Source organism: Leptopilina heterotoma, unplaced genomic scaffold (assembly GCF_015476425.1).
Source record: "Leptopilina heterotoma isolate Lh14 unplaced genomic scaffold, ASM1547642v1 Lhet_92, whole genome shotgun sequence".
In the NCBI taxonomy this organism is placed as follows: domain Eukaryota; kingdom Metazoa; phylum Arthropoda; class Insecta; order Hymenoptera; family Figitidae; genus Leptopilina; species Leptopilina heterotoma.
In genome coordinates this window covers 2,813,814-2,831,795 of record NW_025111199.1, presented here as the reverse complement: position 1 = coordinate 2,831,795, position 17,982 = coordinate 2,813,814, and the positions used below count along the sequence as shown (strand labels likewise).

At 25.0% G+C, this 17,982-nt stretch overlaps 3 protein-coding genes across 5 annotated transcripts; 2 read left to right on the top strand and 1 right to left on the bottom strand.

Moving 5' to 3' along the window:
• Positions 1-1,001: 1,001 nt before the first annotated feature.
• On the bottom strand, positions 1,002-3,446 carry LOC122512023 (the record flags this gene model as incomplete). Its single annotated transcript, XM_043627627.1, has 3 exons — positions 3,070-3,446; positions 1,741-2,055; positions 1,002-1,165 (listed from the first exon to the last, which is right to left on the bottom strand). Coding segments are annotated over exons 1-3 (720 nt in total), but the record flags the coding sequence as incomplete, so codon positions are not given.
• A 395-nt stretch (positions 3,447-3,841) lies between these two features.
• Positions 3,842-10,284, top strand: LOC122512027. 2 transcript variants are annotated; one of them, XM_043627633.1, is made up of 3 exons: positions 3,842-4,143; positions 7,914-9,986; positions 10,147-10,284. In XM_043627633.1, exons 1-2 carry the CDS (start codon positions 4,137-4,139, stop codon positions 9,929-9,931), a joined length of 2,025 nt encoding a protein of 674 aa, XP_043483568.1. In that variant the 5' UTR covers positions 3,842-4,136; the 3' UTR covers positions 9,932-9,986; positions 10,147-10,284. The 2 variants fall into 2 exon arrangements, with proteins under 2 accessions (XP_043483568.1, XP_043483567.1); XM_043627632.1 differs by having other exon boundaries at positions 3,885-4,143; positions 7,635-9,986.
• Positions 10,285-10,320: 36 nt separating this feature from the next.
• Positions 10,321-17,306, top strand: LOC122512028. Of its 2 annotated transcripts, none has more exons than XM_043627635.1 (7): positions 10,321-10,458; positions 11,039-11,203; positions 13,282-13,508; positions 14,221-14,386; positions 16,177-16,282; positions 16,520-16,660; positions 17,196-17,306. In XM_043627635.1, the coding sequence occupies exons 2-6, from the start codon at positions 11,131-11,133 to the stop codon at positions 16,548-16,550; spliced, it is 603 nt and encodes a 200-aa protein (XP_043483570.1). In that variant the 5' UTR covers positions 10,321-10,458; positions 11,039-11,130; the 3' UTR covers positions 16,551-16,660; positions 17,196-17,306. The 2 variants fall into 2 exon arrangements, with proteins under 2 accessions (XP_043483570.1, XP_043483569.1); XM_043627634.1 differs by having other exon boundaries at positions 13,279-13,508.
• Positions 17,307-17,982: the final 676 nt, after the last annotated feature.

Sequence of the window (17,982 nt, the reverse complement as noted above, 5' to 3'; positions counted from 1 at the left end):
AATAATAAACAAGAACGGGGGGGAAAATTCAAAGGCGCACTGCCAATTTTCTCAACAAAAAAATTCTCATAAAGATTTATCAACAAAGGTTAATATGACATTATTTGAAAAATTAGTAAATGAAATTGTAGAATAATTAGAGAAGAATTTATCAGAATAGTGTATCCAAATTATTAAAATCCTGCGATGAGTTTCATTATTTATAAAAATAATTGAATTCATGCGACGAATTTTATAAAACTCTTTTAATTAATTGAATTTCTGTGACGAATTTTATTATTTATGGAAATAATTGAATTATTTCAAAGAAATTTATTAAATATTTTAGAAATTATTGAATTCCTGTGAAATTTTAACGAGAATTTTATTCAAGTTTTTAAAAATAATTGAATTTCGAAGAAGAATTGTACTATTTATAAAGATGATACTGAACTGACGTAACTTTTCAAAAATTCAATTTTTTTTTTTATTATTTTTAACTAAATTTTTTTTATCAATTTAGTATTTATGAAAATTGTAAAAATGATTCATTAAATCACGTATGAGTCATAATTTTATGATAGTTTTTGTAAAATTAAGTTATTTAAAAAAAAATTATTGTCTGAAATAGAAAAATTCAAGGTTTTGTATTAAAATTCGTGGTAATTTCATAGTTTACGAGACAAACAAAAAAATATCAAATTTCAGAGTTTTTTCATGAATTTTTAAAATTCAATTTTTCCAGTACATTTGCTAAAAATCCCTGACTTTTCCCTGAATTCCCTGACCTGTGGCAACCCTGGGACTCAATTACTATAAAAATGACAAGAAATATAAAAATACTTATAATTTATTTGCAAATGACTTCGCAAATTTTTTTTGTTAAATTATTTTCAATATAATTTTACGAAATTTTAGTTTCATAAAAAATGCATAATCATTTATCTAAAAAAATTAAATCATATTTAGGAAAGTAATTATCCTATGATCTATATTTAATTTAATAGTTATTATATACTTACAGTCAGCAAGATTAAGAACTGCATTTGAATGCGGTTTTGCATTTGACTGATTTCCTCCATTATTAGACGGCATACCATTGTCACCAGCTGAATCTTGCAATAAATTTGAATCTTGTGGTTCCTCTTATCTAAGGAGTTTGAGTTTACCTCTTCAGGATTAGAGACTGTCAAATAAAAAATGAAATATTTTCAATTAAAACTCTAACAATTTAATTGTATTTAACGATAAATCTTTTACAATTAAAATATTGGTACAAAATTTTGTTAAAAATGTCTGATTTCAAATTTAAATTTGATGATTTTTTTATCAAATTTTATAGAATTCAATTAGTTTCAAAATTTTCAATTAAAATTCTTTAAATTTTTATTTTTAATTATTTTAAACATTTTCAATTAAAAATTTCAAAAATTGAATTTTGTTTGAAAAATTATTCAAACATAGTTTTTAAAATTTCACTTTAGTTACAAGTCACTTTACAAAAATTAAATAAGTTAGATTTTATATAAAAAAAGTTATTTTCTTACAAAATATATATAAGAAACTTGAAAAATTATACTTTTTTGAAAAAATAATTGGAAAAAATCAAAACAGTCATTCTGAGAATGTTTCATTAAAAATAAACAAAATTTTTTGTTCCTTTGTAAGGCCTAAATAATTGTAAAAAACATATCTTTTAATTTCAAAAACTTCTGACCTTTAAAATGATTTATATAGTTAATATTTAAAATGGTATTTTACTTGGAGCTGTTAAGGCTTCCTCTATCTTCGCAGATGCCGAAGATGTATCCAAATCAATTTTTTCAACCGGTATAGTGGGATGAAATGTTAATTTAAATTTCTTGTTTCCCTCTGAAGAAGTTAAGGCCACAAATTTTTCTTTCTTTACAGCTTTTGAAGCTTCATATTCGGTGTCCGTATCACTGTTAGATGGATTTTTAATCGCACGTTGATGTCTTGATTTTTTCATTTTTTCACGATTTCTCTCGTCGTCTGTCTCGACATCGCTTAGGTTTATATAATACTCCACATTCTTTTCTGCCTCTTCTAACGTTTCTAAAATTATTTTTTAACAATATTACTAGGGTTACAATTAAAGAAAAAGCGTATGTTCAGTTAAAAAATTTTAATTTACATTTATTTTATTAAAAAAAATGAAAGGGAAATTAAATAAATTAATTATTTTTCTAATTACATTTACCTACTTGTTAATAAAATTTTAATTTCTCTCCTTTTTCTAAATTGAACTGTAAAAAATTTGATGAGGGTTTTTTGAATCAATTTATTAATTTAATTTAATAAAATTAAAGTTTCCTTGATTTTTAAAAAGTTTTAACGTACAAAAATTTCTAAACGAAAACATTTAAATTTTGAATAAAAATAATCTGAAAATATTTTTAAAATTACTTTTTAAATACGTGTATTGAATGAACTTCTAAAATATTGTTGAATTGAATAATAAGTTAAAAAATATCCAAGAGAGAAAAATCTAACAATTATTTTATAATGCACTTTAAATACAGCTTGCCTCGAATCAGGGGAACTCTGTGCGCCCCCAGAAAAGTGTCTAGGAGGTAGGAGAACACAGGGTTGAGTCGCGCAACATGACTGGAAAATGTGCTGCAACACGCTCTCTTTTTTCTCAGTGTATGCATTTTTTATAATATAAAAACCAGATTAAACCTTACTTTGTTGTATATTAAAAGAAGATAGATTTTCTTAAATGAACTTCATAAAACGAAACATTCTTACAATTGGAAAATTGTTTCTATTATATATTAAAATTACGTTGGTGAAGTTCACAACGTTTATAATCAACGATTTCATAAGAAAAATATTTTTTCAAGCAAATTTTTATTAATTTTTGTAGGTATAGAAAATATTTTGGTTAGTTTTTTGAATAATGATTTACAAAATAAATATTTATGAACAAAAAATTTTATTCTTTTTCGTAGGAAAATAATTTTTTTTTCAATCGTTGATCATAAACGTTGCGAACTTCACCGACGTTTAAAATTACTAACTTTATATATCTAAATTAAGATTATAATTTTTTAAAGCCATACATACCAAAGTAGCGATATGTTTTTTTGACAGGCCACATTTCACCTTCGTTTGTCCAATTTATATCTGGGATGGGATTATTTTTCAATATATCCTGAAGAAATTTCTTATTTTTTGTTGAGGGGAAGAAGCTTCTTGTCACATCTCCATTCGCGTCAAGTTCAGCCCAGTCAGTGCGAATTATTTCTACAGTATTATCATTAAATAATACGATAGCAAATTGATAATTTACTGCATCGACCGCCATGGTATATACACAAAAAATAACACTGAAATATTAACGAGAACACAAGAAATGAACAGTATCACAATGGAATGTGATGGAATGCTGCTTTTGCAAATGGCCAAACGCTGCTTTCATGCGATCATGCCTTTCATGTACTTGACATTCTGCGCAACTCTCTTGCGCATACTTTAAATTTTATTATTTTCTTGGAATTTTGATATAGTTCTATTAAGCTTAAATAATAAATTCTAATAATTACATTTTAATGCATGGAAAGTATATTTCTGAAATATATGCTGGTTTATCCACTTTTCTCTTAAAAAAATTAAAAAATCAAGAAAAAACATTGTTATTTATATAGCGGAAATGATGTTATATTCATTTTGAATCAAATGACGTCGTTTCCCTTTTGTGAATAATAACGCTGTTTCAAATAATTTTTTAACTCTTTTTACATAGGCATTAATAAATGTTAAATGTTTAGAATACATTCTATTTATCAAAAAATAATTATTAATATTTAAAATAAGTACAGCAAACATTTTAAATATAGGTTTGTGTTTATGCATGTTCTTGGAGACGTTATTGAAGGTTAGGCCGCCATAGGCGTGAGTTGCGCAGTAGGAATAAAACGTCAAGTTTAGTTGAGTCTGATTTCTTATATGCACTGTGACTGCCTCGTGTTCTCGCGCTTCGCTAATTTGCCTTGTAATTTGTTTTGTTTATCTTTGTGCTTTTCTTTATTTTCTTGTAATGTTTATGTTCTATTTTTAATTTGGTTTGGTTTTATATTGTTTAAATTGACGAACAGAATCAAAAGTATTTGTGATAGCAGAGAAACTAGTTTATGAGTTGTAAGTGAAAATTTGTATAGTTAACCTCAAAATCATAACGCACTTTTTGATGATCTCAATGCTAATATAAACTTTATATTTTATCATTGCAAACCAATTTTATTTTAATTGTTTACGACCATATAACAATACTTCAATATGTAAATTATCCAAAAGTGTAAGAAAAGAATAGTATTGGAGTAGAGTAGACGTTTTCCGACTTTTTTTCAAAAATGCTAAATACTTTTCTCAATTTATTAAAAAAAAAAATGTATATGCAGACCTTCAGAAATCCTATAATTTTTATAAGAATTTTGATATTAATATCCGAAAATCGATTCTGTCTAAACTCATTATTAATTTTTGTTATATATTATAATTCTTTTAAAAAGTATTTTAATCAAATTCTTTGAAAATTTAAACATTCTTCTTTTTCATGTTTATTTTATTTGGTTTTATTATTTTTATTTTCTTTTCTTTACTTAATTTCTCATAAAAGAAAATGTTTTCCCTAAAATCTAAAGTTACTAATACATACTAATACTTTCAATTTTTTTTTTTTCGAATTTTTGTTTTGAACTAGATTTCTTTTCTATATTTCTTGTAATCTAAATCGGCCAAAATAATTTTTATGGCCTTACAATTAATCGGAGAGTTGATATATAGCATTAATTGTGTAAAATGTAAGCAAATAATTAATTTTAAGTTCATGTTATATTCTTACCAAAAGTTTGTTTTCGAAAGAAGTAATTCATTTAGTTAGTTCAAGTAATAATTATTATAAATTTTGTTACTTTCTAAAAGTAACAAAAATCTTTTTTGTAAATGATAATTCATAAAAAGTAGAGAAATAATAAATTTATTGTAATTACCGACACTGTTTTTAAGTTATGTCTATTTTTAATTGCAGGGACTAATAATTTATAAAGATTAATTTTAACACAATAAAAATTATAATATTTAATTTTGCAAAAAAACACTAAAGCATGTAATTTTAACTTCATACTTTCATATTCCTTTTTCAATTTGCATTGATACGATTTAACTTAATAATTTAGTCTTTGTTACATAATGGTTTCCAATGTACTTTCCACTCCTGAATACGATCCCTGATCTCAAATATAACCTAGCGTGACATACTTCTCAAGAAAGTTGGGTAAAGAAAGAAAAACGTGTTTTGGGGGTTTTCAAATTTTCCTTCTTTTTAAATACAGAAATCCAAAGTAAAATAAACAAATTTGAAATGTGTGAGTAAATACTAAAAACGTGATGTTAAAAAATTTTAATTTGTGTTATTTACTCTCTGAACTAAATTTACCAAATTTATCTAATTCCCGTCGATATGATACCACTAATTTAAAAAAAACGTATGTGCGCCAAATTTTTTTTCTTGAGTTTTTCAAAATCCCCTTTTTTAACCTATTTTTACGTGAAATGCCACTGTTGTTTCTAGTACATATAAATATATTTCTCTTTATGACCAACAAGAACTATGCATTTGATAAAATTTCACTAAACAAATTTTGACCTTTCAGAGCCGAAAATTTTGTTAATTGCAGGGCTCGGATTGGGCGACTTTTTCGACTTTTTTCGACTTTTTTGTGAAAAAATGCGACTAATCGACTTTTTTGAGATTCATTTTAGGAAAATACGAATGAAATTTAAATTTTTTTTTTAAATTTAAAGGAAAAAGTTTGAGTCAAAAAAATATTCTGTTACATTTATTTACAAATTTTTTGAAAACATCAGTAACTTCTTTTTTGAATAAATATTTAATTATTATTTTTCCATAGAAATTAAAATTCTTCAAAAGATTCAAACTCAAACCTTTTTGAAATTAAACAACTTATAAAAAAATTGTTATAAAACATGAAGAAATCGATTACTCCGAGTCTTCGACTCGGAACAATCGATGTCTTCATGTTTTATAATAATTAAAGATGACCGAGTGATAAAATCATTAATTTAAATTCTAAGACTTTATAAAAAAAAATTTTTTTAATTATTTTTTATGCAAATAGTTGAATTATTGGGAAGAAATTTATAAAATATTAGTAAGTACCTAATTGAATTTTGCAGAAGAATGTTGATATTTACAAAAATAATTGAAATTTTTAAGAGAATAAAAAAAAATTTTGAAAATAATTGAATTTCTGTCAAGAATTTTCTTACTTTTGAAGATAATTGAATTTTGCAAAAAATTGTATCAGAACTTTTTAAAATAATTAAATTTCCAGGATGAATTTTATTATTTTATGAAGATAATAAAAATTTTAACGAGGAATTTAAAAAAAATTTTGAAAATAATTGAATTTCTAGGATGAATTTTATTATTTATAAAGATAATTGAAAATTTGACAAGAATTATATTAAAATTCTTTACAAATAATTGAATTTCAGAGAAGAATTTTATTATTTTTGAAGATAATTGAATTTTGCAAAGAATTTTATCAGAACTTTTAAAAACAATTAAATTTTTATGATGAATTTTATTATTTATAAAATGTTTTGAATATAATTGAATTGGTGTGAAGAATTTTATTACTTTTGAAAATAAATGAATTTCAGAGAAGAATTTTATTATTTATGAAGATAATTGAAATTTCGACAAGAATTTTATTAAAATTTTTGTTAAATAATTGAATTTCGGAGAAGAATTTTATTATTTATAAAAATAATTGACATTTTAAAGAGAATTTTTAAAAAAATGTTAAAAATACCTAATTAAAATTTTGCTATGAATTTTATTAAATTTTATTCCTGATTGTTTGATATTAATGTATCTGTTGTTGAGAAATGTGATTTTTTTTACAATTTTGACAATTTCGTGTTTTTTTTGTCGTTTTTTCTAAAATTTCATGCGACTTTTTTCCAACTTTTTTGGAAATTTTATGTGACTTTTCTTGACTTTTGTTGTAAATTTATGCGACTAAAGCGACTTCTTTTAGTCTTAAAGACGATCCGATCCCTGTAATTGTTATTTTAAAAATAAAAACGTTAGTGATATATCAATATAAATGTAGTTACTTCAAGAGAAACTATCAAATATTTCTTTGGTCCTAAAAATATTTACAATTTATTTATAAAGAACAGACCATTTTATAAAAAAATTAATTTTTAAAATTTATATATAAATTATTTAAAATAAATAAATTTTAAGAAACTCTCGGAAAAAATTAATTTAGCAGATTTTACCAAACTTTAACGGAGTAGCGGATACAGCTTATTACGAAACCGAGTTTTGTAAAGTGTAAAGAATATTTCAGGATAAACTTTAGAAATATTCAGTATAAACTACGAAATTTCTATACTTGATCCTGAAATATTCCTTACACTTTACGAAACTCAGTATTGTAATAAGCTGTATCCGTACTGTGTGACCGTTTTGTAATATCTGGTAAATTTATTTTTTCCTTGTATTTACACTATAATTCTGTAAAATTTTCAATGTATAAGAATTTCAGAAAATAATTGAATATATTAAAAATTATTATGTTTTAAATAAATTTTAGTAACCATGGGGAAAATCATGAAAAAACAACCACCGAAAAAATATGGCATTTCTTCACGTCGCTTTCGAAAAATAGTTCAAGAACGCTTGTTAAACGATTGCAATCTCGTGCAATCTCAGCATAGTTCATCGACTCCACTCGAAACAAGTATTGGAGAAGTCTCAAATATTTCATCACTTTTACCTAATGTCGAATTACCTACTTTTATTGACAGTGAACCACCATCAAAATTATGCAATGTTAATATAGACTTGAATTTGTGTTCATCATCATTTTCAGACAATAATGAAATTTCTAACGCACCATGTATTGAAAACGAGCCTTGTGAAATGGAATCCAATGTTAGTGACAAGTTTGTTTTAGATTTCGACTCTGACAATAATTACAATTTTGATAGTGATTCGGAAATCACATGTAATGAAGACACCAGGAAGACCGATAGTGATCTTGGCGAAGATGACTTGGAATTATCAGATTTTTTATATCGGGATGAAACACCTGTAAAGGAAAATACGTTCTCAGCCAAGCTCCGAGAATGGGCATTAAAGTTCCACATAACTTTAATTGCCCTTTCAGCTTTATTACTCTTGCTAAGAGTATTTGATTCCAGTTTACCAGTAGATGCAAGGACGTTGTTAGGAACCCTCAGAAAAACAGAATGTGCTGAAATGAGTGATGGTGTGTATCACCACTTTGGTTTGGAAAGAGCAGTTGAGAACATACTTATTGAAAGAAGAAATAAAGGTGTGCAAGATCAAAAAGTAAAATTAATGATAAATGTAGATGGTGTTCCAATTTCGAATAGTGGGAAAAATACTTTCTGGCTTATATTGTGCTCCGAAGTAAATTCTGAGATCGTGTATCCTGTCGGTGCTTTCTACGGGACGAAGAAACCAATAGATGCAAACGAATTTCTTAATTCTTTTGTTCAAGAAGCAATCAACGTTTGTGAAAAAGGCGTGAAGAATCATAATGTTACTATAGAAGCTATAATTTGCGACGCCCCTGCAAAATCATTTATTTTGTATTTAAAAGGACACACTGGATACGACTGTTGTCCCAAGTGTCTAATAACAGGTGTATGCCATAGACCGCCACCATCAACAAGAGGAAAGAAGAAGAAGGGAAAAGTTTGTTTTCCTGGTATAGGACCATTTGCGCTAAAAACGGACCAGGATTTTAAACGCAATAAATATAATAGCTTTGAAACAGATGTTGAAATTGTTCTTACAAAGCTTCCTGGATTTGGCTGTATCAGTTGCATTCCTTTGGACTATATGCACTTAGTTTTGCTTGGAGTCACGAAAAAACTAATTTCTCTGTGGGTTCTCCGTAAATCAAAAGTAAAAATATCTTCCGATGCCTTAAACACAATATCAAATCGACTACTTCTGTTGCGAAATACAATTCCCGTTGAGTTTAATAGAAGGCCAAGGACTTTATGGGAATATAAATTCTGGAAAGCAACAGAATTTCGCACATTTTTGTTGTATGCAGGTGTCATTGTATTGCAAAACGTTGAAGGATTTTCTAGCGAGCTTTATTCTCATTTTCTCTTACTGCATACAGCAATTTCTATCTTATCAAGTGACAGACATATTTGCGACCCTAGAAATATTGATGTAGCACACGAAATGTTACAATTGTTTGTAACAGACTTCGATTCTCTTTATGGAAAAGAATTCATTTCCTACAATGTGCACAACTTGTTGCACCTTTGTGCAGATGTTAAACGATTTGGAGCTCTAGGAAATTTCAGCGCCTTTAAATTTGAAAATTATATGGGGACTGTGAAAAGGATGATCAGAAAGGGAGATAAACCGTTACAGCAACTTGCTAGAAGGTATGCAGAGGTCGAAAACATTCAAAAACTGAAGAATTATGCAACTGAAGAATTTATTCTAGATCATGCTCACAATAGAGGACCATTAACTCAAGACTGCCTAACAAATATTCCTAAACAATACAAAAATTTAAAAACCAAAGGATTTTCAATAAATTGTGATGATATTAGGAATAATTGTGTTATGCTAAAGGATGGAACATTCTTAATAGTAGAAAACATTTTGCAATTGGGTGGTCAGGACATTAAGATAGTTGGACATAGGCTTTGTTTCAAAGGCAGCCTATATGAAGATCCTGATTCCAGGTTAATAAATATTTACATGGCCAATAATGTCAATGAAGAGGAAAAACATTGTTTACTATTAAGCGATGTTATATCAAAAGCGTGGAAAATTCCAACCTCGAAAGGAATCGCAGTAATTCCATTATTGCACAAAGCAGAACGAAAATAGATGGTCACAATCATCACCCATTTTTTCCAGTGTTAATATTAAAAAGAACTTCTAGGTAACGTATATTATTATAATTTTTAGATCCTTAAAAAATAAATTACAAAAGAAAAAATTAAAGTATTTTTCTGTAATAAAGTAAATTAATTTAATTGAACATTGAATTATTAATAAAATATATAATCGATTAAATAATAATATGAGTAATAATCTTTCAGAGTTAAATTAAATATAATTTCCGACGAGAAAACTACTGGAAAAATTCAGAAATCAAGGCATTAAAGGGTGACTAAATATTCATTAACCTTAAAGAGAGAACAAATTGTGGCCGTATCTTCTTCACATGCTGATGGGAACGAAAATGGAACGTCCGTTAATTCGAAGAGCAGAAATACAGAAAAGGAAGAAAGCAATGAGGGAAACACGAAATAAAAATTTAAATTTCAGTCGACTATATCGGTAAAGGAACAATTTTTTTTTGGATACATCTTCGGCATCTGCGAAGATAGAGGAAGCCTTAACAGCTCCAAGTAAAATACCATTTTAAATATTAACTATATAAATCATTTTAAAGGTCAGAAGTTTTTGAAATTAAAAGATATGTTTTTTACAATTATTTTAGGCCTTACAAAGGAACAAAAAATTTTGTTTATTTTTAATGAAACATTCTCAGAATGACTGTTTTGATTTTTTCCAATTATTTTTTCAAAAAAGTATAATTTTTCAAGTTTTCTTATATATATTTTGTAAGAAAATAACTTTTTTTTATATAAAATCTAACTTATTTTAATTTTTGTAAAGTGACTTGTAACTAAAGTGAAATTTTAAAAACTATGTTTGAATAATTTTTCAAACAAAATTCAATTTTTGAAATTTTTAATTGAAAATGTTTAAAATAATTAAAAATAAAAATTTAAAGAATTTTAATTGAAAATTTTGAAACTAATTGAATTCTATAAAATTTGATAAAAAAAATCATCAAATTTAAATTTGAAATCAGACATTTTTAACAAAATTTTGTACCAATATTTTAATTGTAAAAGATTTATCGTTAAATACAATTAAATTGTTAGAGTTTTAATTGAAAATATTTCATTTTTTATTTGACAGTCTCTAATCCTGAAGAGGTAAACTCAAACTCCTTAGATAAAGAGGAACCACAAGATTCAAATTTATTGCAAGATTCAGCTGGTGACAATGGTATGCCGTCTAATAATGGAGGAAATCAGTCAAATGCAAAACCGCATTCAAATGCAGTTCTTAATCTTGCTGACTGTAAGTATATAATAACTATTAAATTAAATATAGATCATAGGATAATTACTTTCCTAAATATGATTTAATTTTTTTAGATAAATGATTATGCATTTTTTATGAAACTAAAATTTCGTAAAATTATATTGAAAATAATTTAACAAAAAAAATTTGCGAAGTCATTTGCAAATAAATTATAAGTATTTTTATATTTCTTGTCATTTTTATAGTAATTGAGTCCAGGGTTGCCACAGGTCAGGGAATTCAGGGAAAAGTCAGGGATTTTTAGCAAATGTACTGGAAAAATTGAATTTTAAAAATTCATGAAAAAACTCTGAAATTTGATATTTTTTTTGTTTGTCTCGTAAACTATGAAATTACCACGAATTTTAATACAAAACCTTGAATTTTTTCTATTTCAGACAATAATTTTTTTTTAAATAACTTAATTTTACAAAAACTATCATAAAATTATGACTCATACGTGATTTAATGAATCATTTTTACAATTTTCATAAATACTAAATTGATAAAAAAAATTTAGTTAAAAATAATAAAAAAAAAATTGAATTTTTGAAAAGTTACGTCAGTTCAGTATCATCTTTATAAATAGTACAATTCTTCTTCGAAATTCAATTATTTTTAAAAACTTGAATAAAATTCTCGTTAAAATTTCACAGGAATTCAATAATTTATAAAATATTTAATAAATTTCTTTGAAATAATTCAATTATTTCCATAAATAATAAAATTCGTCACAGAAATTCAATTAATTAAAAAGAGTTTTATAAAATTCGTCGCATGAATTCAATTATTTTTATAAATAATGAAACTCATCGCAGGATTTTAATTAATTTTTGATACAATATTCTGATTAAATTCTTCGATAAATATAATTATTCTTAAAAATTTCATTAAAATTTGTCAAAATAATTGAATTATTTAAAAATTTGTTGATAAAATTCTTTATGAGAATTTTTTTGTTGAGAAAATTTACTACTTTTTGAAAATAATTGAATTCTTGCGAAGGATTTTATTAGGATTTTGATAAATAATAAAATTCTTTTTGAAAAATTTCATGGTAATTTAAATTATAACAAAATATAAAGAAGGCGATCACTCCGAGTCGAAGACTTGGAGTAATCACCTTCTTTATGTTTTGTAATAATATTCTTATAAATTGTTGAATTTTAAAAAGGTTTGAATTTGAATGTATTGAAGAATTTTAATTCCTACGGAAAAATAATAATGATTTAATTATATTTATTTAAAAAAGAAATTATTGATGTTTTTGAATAATTTTACAATTAATGAAATTCATAAATAAATGTTATAGAACATTTTTTTGAGTTTTTAATAGTTTTTAGAGTGAATCAGAATATTTTTTAGGGTCAGGGAAAAAGTGAGAATTTTGTCTGGAAATTAGGGAAAAGTCAGGGAAAAATAAAATTAAATATTTGTGGCAACCCTGAATTCTTAATAGGGTAACTGCTCCAGTCGTTGGCACCCTTAAAACCAAATTTTGACTTTAGGAATTATTTTAATAGATAAAAACTAATATTATATAATACTTATAGTAAAATATGTATTCAGAATTTAATGCAGAATACGATAAAATGATAAATTTTGAATAAAATTAAACTGAAACTTTTAAATTATCTAATAATGATATAATGACACCAATTTCCAGTCGTTGGCACCCATACATAATCTTTAAACTTCTTATGTTTCAAACAAGCAAATTAATTTTTTTTTATTTTTTGATTTAACAAGAATAATTTATTATAATTTTAAGTAATAAACAACTACAAGAAAATATACTTATGTATAATTCAATAATAAATGTATATATATATTTTTTTTTTCAAAGAGACTGGAGCAGTTACCCTATTTTTTGAAATTATAGAAGTCATATTTTTCCAAAAATTATTTATTAGTATTTTTTAAATTTAAATGTTATTCAAGACCGGTAATAATCATATATTGCTTAAGTATTTTTTTCATGATTGAACATTCGTTGTTGCGATTTGCTTAATATGTTAATCGTTCATTATTAAAAATATATTATTTGGTTAAATCAACTATATTATTTTCAGTAGATGCATATCAGAAAGTTATGTTGACAAAAGTCACAAAAATAGAAGTGTCTGTAGATTTACTTGGTCGAATGGCAAAATCAAATGGTAGCAATACTATTGTAAACGATGTGACTTATTCATTTATGCATAAGGGGGAAGAGTTAAAAATGTTTCCTCTAAAAAGTAAAGAGGATTTTGACAGAACTGACCCTAAACTTGTACTAGACTCCGAATTGTACAAAATAGTTGTAAGTATATTTTAATTTGTTATAAGTTTTTTTAGAACCAACCAACCAACAACGCTATAATAATTATTTTATTGGTGGTTTTTATATGTGAACGTCCACATGAAAAGGGCCCATTTTATCGGTTTTAGTTTTCGAGATAATCGCAATTAAGTAATTTTTGAGAAAAACTTTAATTTTTTTATTTTTTATTATCAATCTACATATTTTTACAAGTCAAATCATGCGGTCTTCATTAATTTATTGTTAATTAAAGTGTTTGATTTCATTGGTGCTTTACAAAGAAGAAAAGGGTCCATTTTGTCGATTTTTTTTAAATATTCCGTATTTTCCATAGAGAAGGGGGGAGGGGGGATATAAAACCTATTGATTTTTTATTTTTAAGGACTGAAAACAATTATTATTTGAATAACTTACCAGAAGAACCAGAGATATCACAATTATTTGGTATCACAATCTTTAATTCAGTTTTTCTCGAAATGAGGATTTTGGAATTACAAACTTTGAAATTATGTAATTTATTGAATTTTTTTACCAAACAAGTTCTATGACCACTCAAAATTTTCTAAATTTTGCAAGCAATTCACCCATACAGATAAGTCCAATAGTGCCAAAATTAAATAAGACTTTTTTCATGTGAATGTCCACATATTAACACAAACAATACTTAATATTGACTCACACTATAGTTATTAAATTTTGATATTTTTTACAGTACAGTGCGCTGAAGAATGTAGGAATATATAATACACCCAGTTTAACAGTGTCAGCAATGATGGAGAATGTAATGACTTTCAATCTGGGAAAGGAGTATTGTTTATCAGGAAAAAACAAGGAGAAACACAAATTCAGCCTTACAAATCTCTACAAGTTAATTTCCAGTATGTTAAAAATTCTCTATGTTATCTAAAATTGCCCTCTGCATTTTCAAAGGAGTCTGATCATTTTATTACATGGTTGCCACAAAAAATTAAACTTTGTTTTTCCCAGGTTTCATGACAGAATTTTGACTTTTTCCCTGACCCTAAAGAATATTCTGATTTACTTTAAAATAATAATTAGATACTGAGAAAAATGTTCGAATACATTTATATAATTTTTTTAGTTGTAAAATTATTCAAAAAGAACATTAACTTCATTTTTAAATTCAAAAATAATTAATTTCTTCAATAATTGAATGTTTTTTAAAATTTAATTTTTACGAAGAATTTTATTAACAACTTTTGAAAATAATTAAATCGTGAATTTCGAAGAGGGCTGTTTTTTGTGAGAAAATGATAAAAGAATTGTCCTCAAAAACAGTAAGTTAAAAATAATAAATTTTAATAAATTTTTTTTAGCTCAAAAGCAATTCAGCATTAGGTTAAAAAACAAGCAATCTTAGTTTAAAAGTAAAAAAAAGACACTTTAAAACATTTTTCTAATCTAAAAGTACCTCAGATGAATTTTTTCTTTTAAGAAAACGGCAATGAATATGTAATAATGCAAAAAATACAAATTAAGTAAAATTTGAAAAAAAAATCCGAGTTGAGACCTTTTCGAAATTCACTATTCAATTGAATTCATGCGAAAAATTTTATTAAATTTTGTTTAAATAACTGAAATTTTGTCAAGAATGTTATTAAAATTTTTGACAATAATTTAATTCTTGAGAAGAATTTCGCTATCTATTTATAAAGATAATTTAATTCTTGAAGAGAATATTTAAAAACTTTTGAAAATAATTTAATTTCTACAAAGTATTTTATTATTTACAAAAAAAAAAATTATTGCCACGAATTTTAAAATTTATCAAAACTAATTGAATTTTGGAAAAGAATTTTATTAAAATTCCTTAAATAATTGATTTTATAGGAAGAATTTTGTTGTTTATCAAAATAATTGAATTCTTTTGCAGAGTTACTTAAAACTTATTAAAAATAATTTATTTTTTGCGACAAATTAAAAAGTTAGTTATGAAAATAATTAAATTATTGCGACAAATTTTATTATTTTATTGAATAATTAAATATTTCTTAAAATTGAATTCTTTCGTCGAGTTTTGATACAATTTTTAAGAATAATTGCAATTTTCGAGGAATTTATTTAAAATTGTATTAAAAATATTTGAAATTCTGCAATGAAAATTATTTATTTCTTAAATTTTCTTAATTCTTAGTCTTAATTCTTAATCTTAATTTTTGCTATTTATAAAGATAATTGAATTCTTAACGAGATATTCGTTAAAATTATTAAAAATAATTGAATTTTGTCAAGAATTTTATTACTTTTGAAAATAAATTAATTCTTGTTGTGAATTATAATAAACTTTTGAAATAATGAAAAAATGTATGAAATGTATGAAAAAAAAAAAATGTATGAAAAATGTATTCCTGTCAGAAATAGAAAAAAAATTTTAAACGTTTTGTGTTAGAATTCGTGGTAGTTTTATAGTTTATGAGGCAAACAAAAAAGATACCAAAAATTCAGAATTTTCTTATGAATTCTAAAATTTTAATTTTTTCCAGTACTTTTAATAAAAATCTCTGACTTTTCACTGAATTCCCTGACCTGTGGCAACCCTGATTTAACGTTCAAATAGTATTATTAATTAAGTGTTTAATTTAAAAAAATGTGTTAACCACGTATATGCATAAAAATATAGGTTTATTCATTATTTTTGTTCACACAGAAGCTGCTCTGGACTTATTAAAGTGCAAGAATGAATCAAACAAGTCCATTGATGGTTTTCTTAGCAATTGGCTATCAAATTGCACTCTCAGGAGTCGCAGACAAGAGTAAGCCAATTAACTTTTTTAATAATTTTTTGCTTTCTTGTGGAAAGAAGCTTTGTGTTCTTCTAATTTATAAAATTTTTAAAATGGTTGATACAATTTTCCCCTATATAGGAATATGTTATATAAAAAAAAAATTCTGCCTAAAAAAATTCTAAATAATTAGAAAAATAATTAAAATAATAATATTAAAATAATTATTAATAATTTTTTCTTACTAAAATTTCTTACTATTTTTAGGGCTTCTGTACCAAATGTAATGGAATTATGAAAATGATTATTTTTACATAAAAAATTTCCTTAAAAAGGGGTATGAATATCTTTCTAATGCTCGTAAACAAGTTCCCAGGAAAAGGGGGCTATGAGTTACGTCCACTACAGGTGAGCGAAAATATTAAATTTCTATAAACAAATACTTACTATACATATAATTAGCAATATATTTTTAGCATTGTAAGTATTTAAGTATAAAGCATAATTTATATGGATTATAATTTATGAACTTGTTACTTTTTTCAATTCTGTTAAAAAAATGTTTCTTTTATAATTAATTAGATATTTATTATATACATTAAATTAATTATAATATTAACTTTAATAATCTTATATTTTGTCTTTCTTTAACTAATTAATTAATTTAATTTAAATGTTCCAAGTACACATGTAGTATGCAATACACTCCAACGCCGGTTTTCTATGTTTTGATTCGTTAAAGGTAATGTTAAAGTATTGTTCGCTTTAACGGACGACTCCCCACGGATAGTCCGCTAAACAGACTTTGGAGTGTATTATATATCAGTCTAAAAACAAAAATTTTCCAATTGAAATGTTATTTTATTTATCTATTGTAATTTTTTCATAATTTCTATAAGCAAATTACGGATATATGTAATTTATTTGTCATTGTTTGTTGCAGGTCTGTTCAAAAAGTGGACATCCAATCTAAGATGAATTCTTATTATTATTCTTTACCATTGTACACGAAATATAAATTTTTTTTGCAATAAAATATTTGCAAATAAAACTATTACATGTTTTCCGATCGTAAAAATTCACCTTAAATATATTACCTTTTTTAATTTGCCTGTAGTATTACTAAAATTTATAGTTACTGTTAGAATTAGTTTTTAATTAAAATTATAATATAATTTAAATTCGTTAGACTAATAGAAATCGTATCGTGCAATCTTACCACGATCTTACATGTAAGTTTACCACGTTCTTACGTGTAAGCTTACCTCGATCTTACGTGTAAGCTTACCTCGATCTTACGTGTAAGTTTACTACGACCTTAGGTGTGAGCTTACCACGACCTTGCCGTGTAAGCTAACTACGACCTTAATGTGTAAGCTTACCATAGCCTTACTGTGTAAGCTTACTATAAGGCGGAACTTTTTAGACGACATCATGTTTACCACACTCTTACTTGGTAACCTTACAAGCCCTACAGATGTCCTTCCAGTAACCTTACCTTGAGAAGCTGTGCTATGTGGGTTATAACGATAACCAATTTGATAATGTATCATAATATAATATTATTATTATATCAATACGTTACAAACATATATACACATATATATACACATACATACATATATACATACATATATATATATATATATATATATATATATATATATACATATATATACACACATACATACATACACATACACATGTACATATCCTATACCATAATATTA

What these genes read in the sequence shown, in the direction of transcription:
- LOC122512028 (XM_043627634.1), top strand. Translation starts at nt 11,131, where the DNA reads ATGCCGTCTAATAATGGAGGAAATCAGTCAAATGCAAAACCGCATTCA. An exon ending in AGTTCTTAATCTTGCTGACT is followed by an intron (nt 11,204 to 13,278) that starts GTAAGTATATAA and finishes TATTATTTTCAG; the next exon opens with TAGATGCATATCAGAAAGTT. An exon ending in CTCAGGAGTCGCAGACAAGA is followed by an intron (nt 16,283 to 16,519) that starts GTAAGCCAATTA and finishes TACTATTTTTAG; the next exon opens with GGCTTCTGTACCAAATGTAA.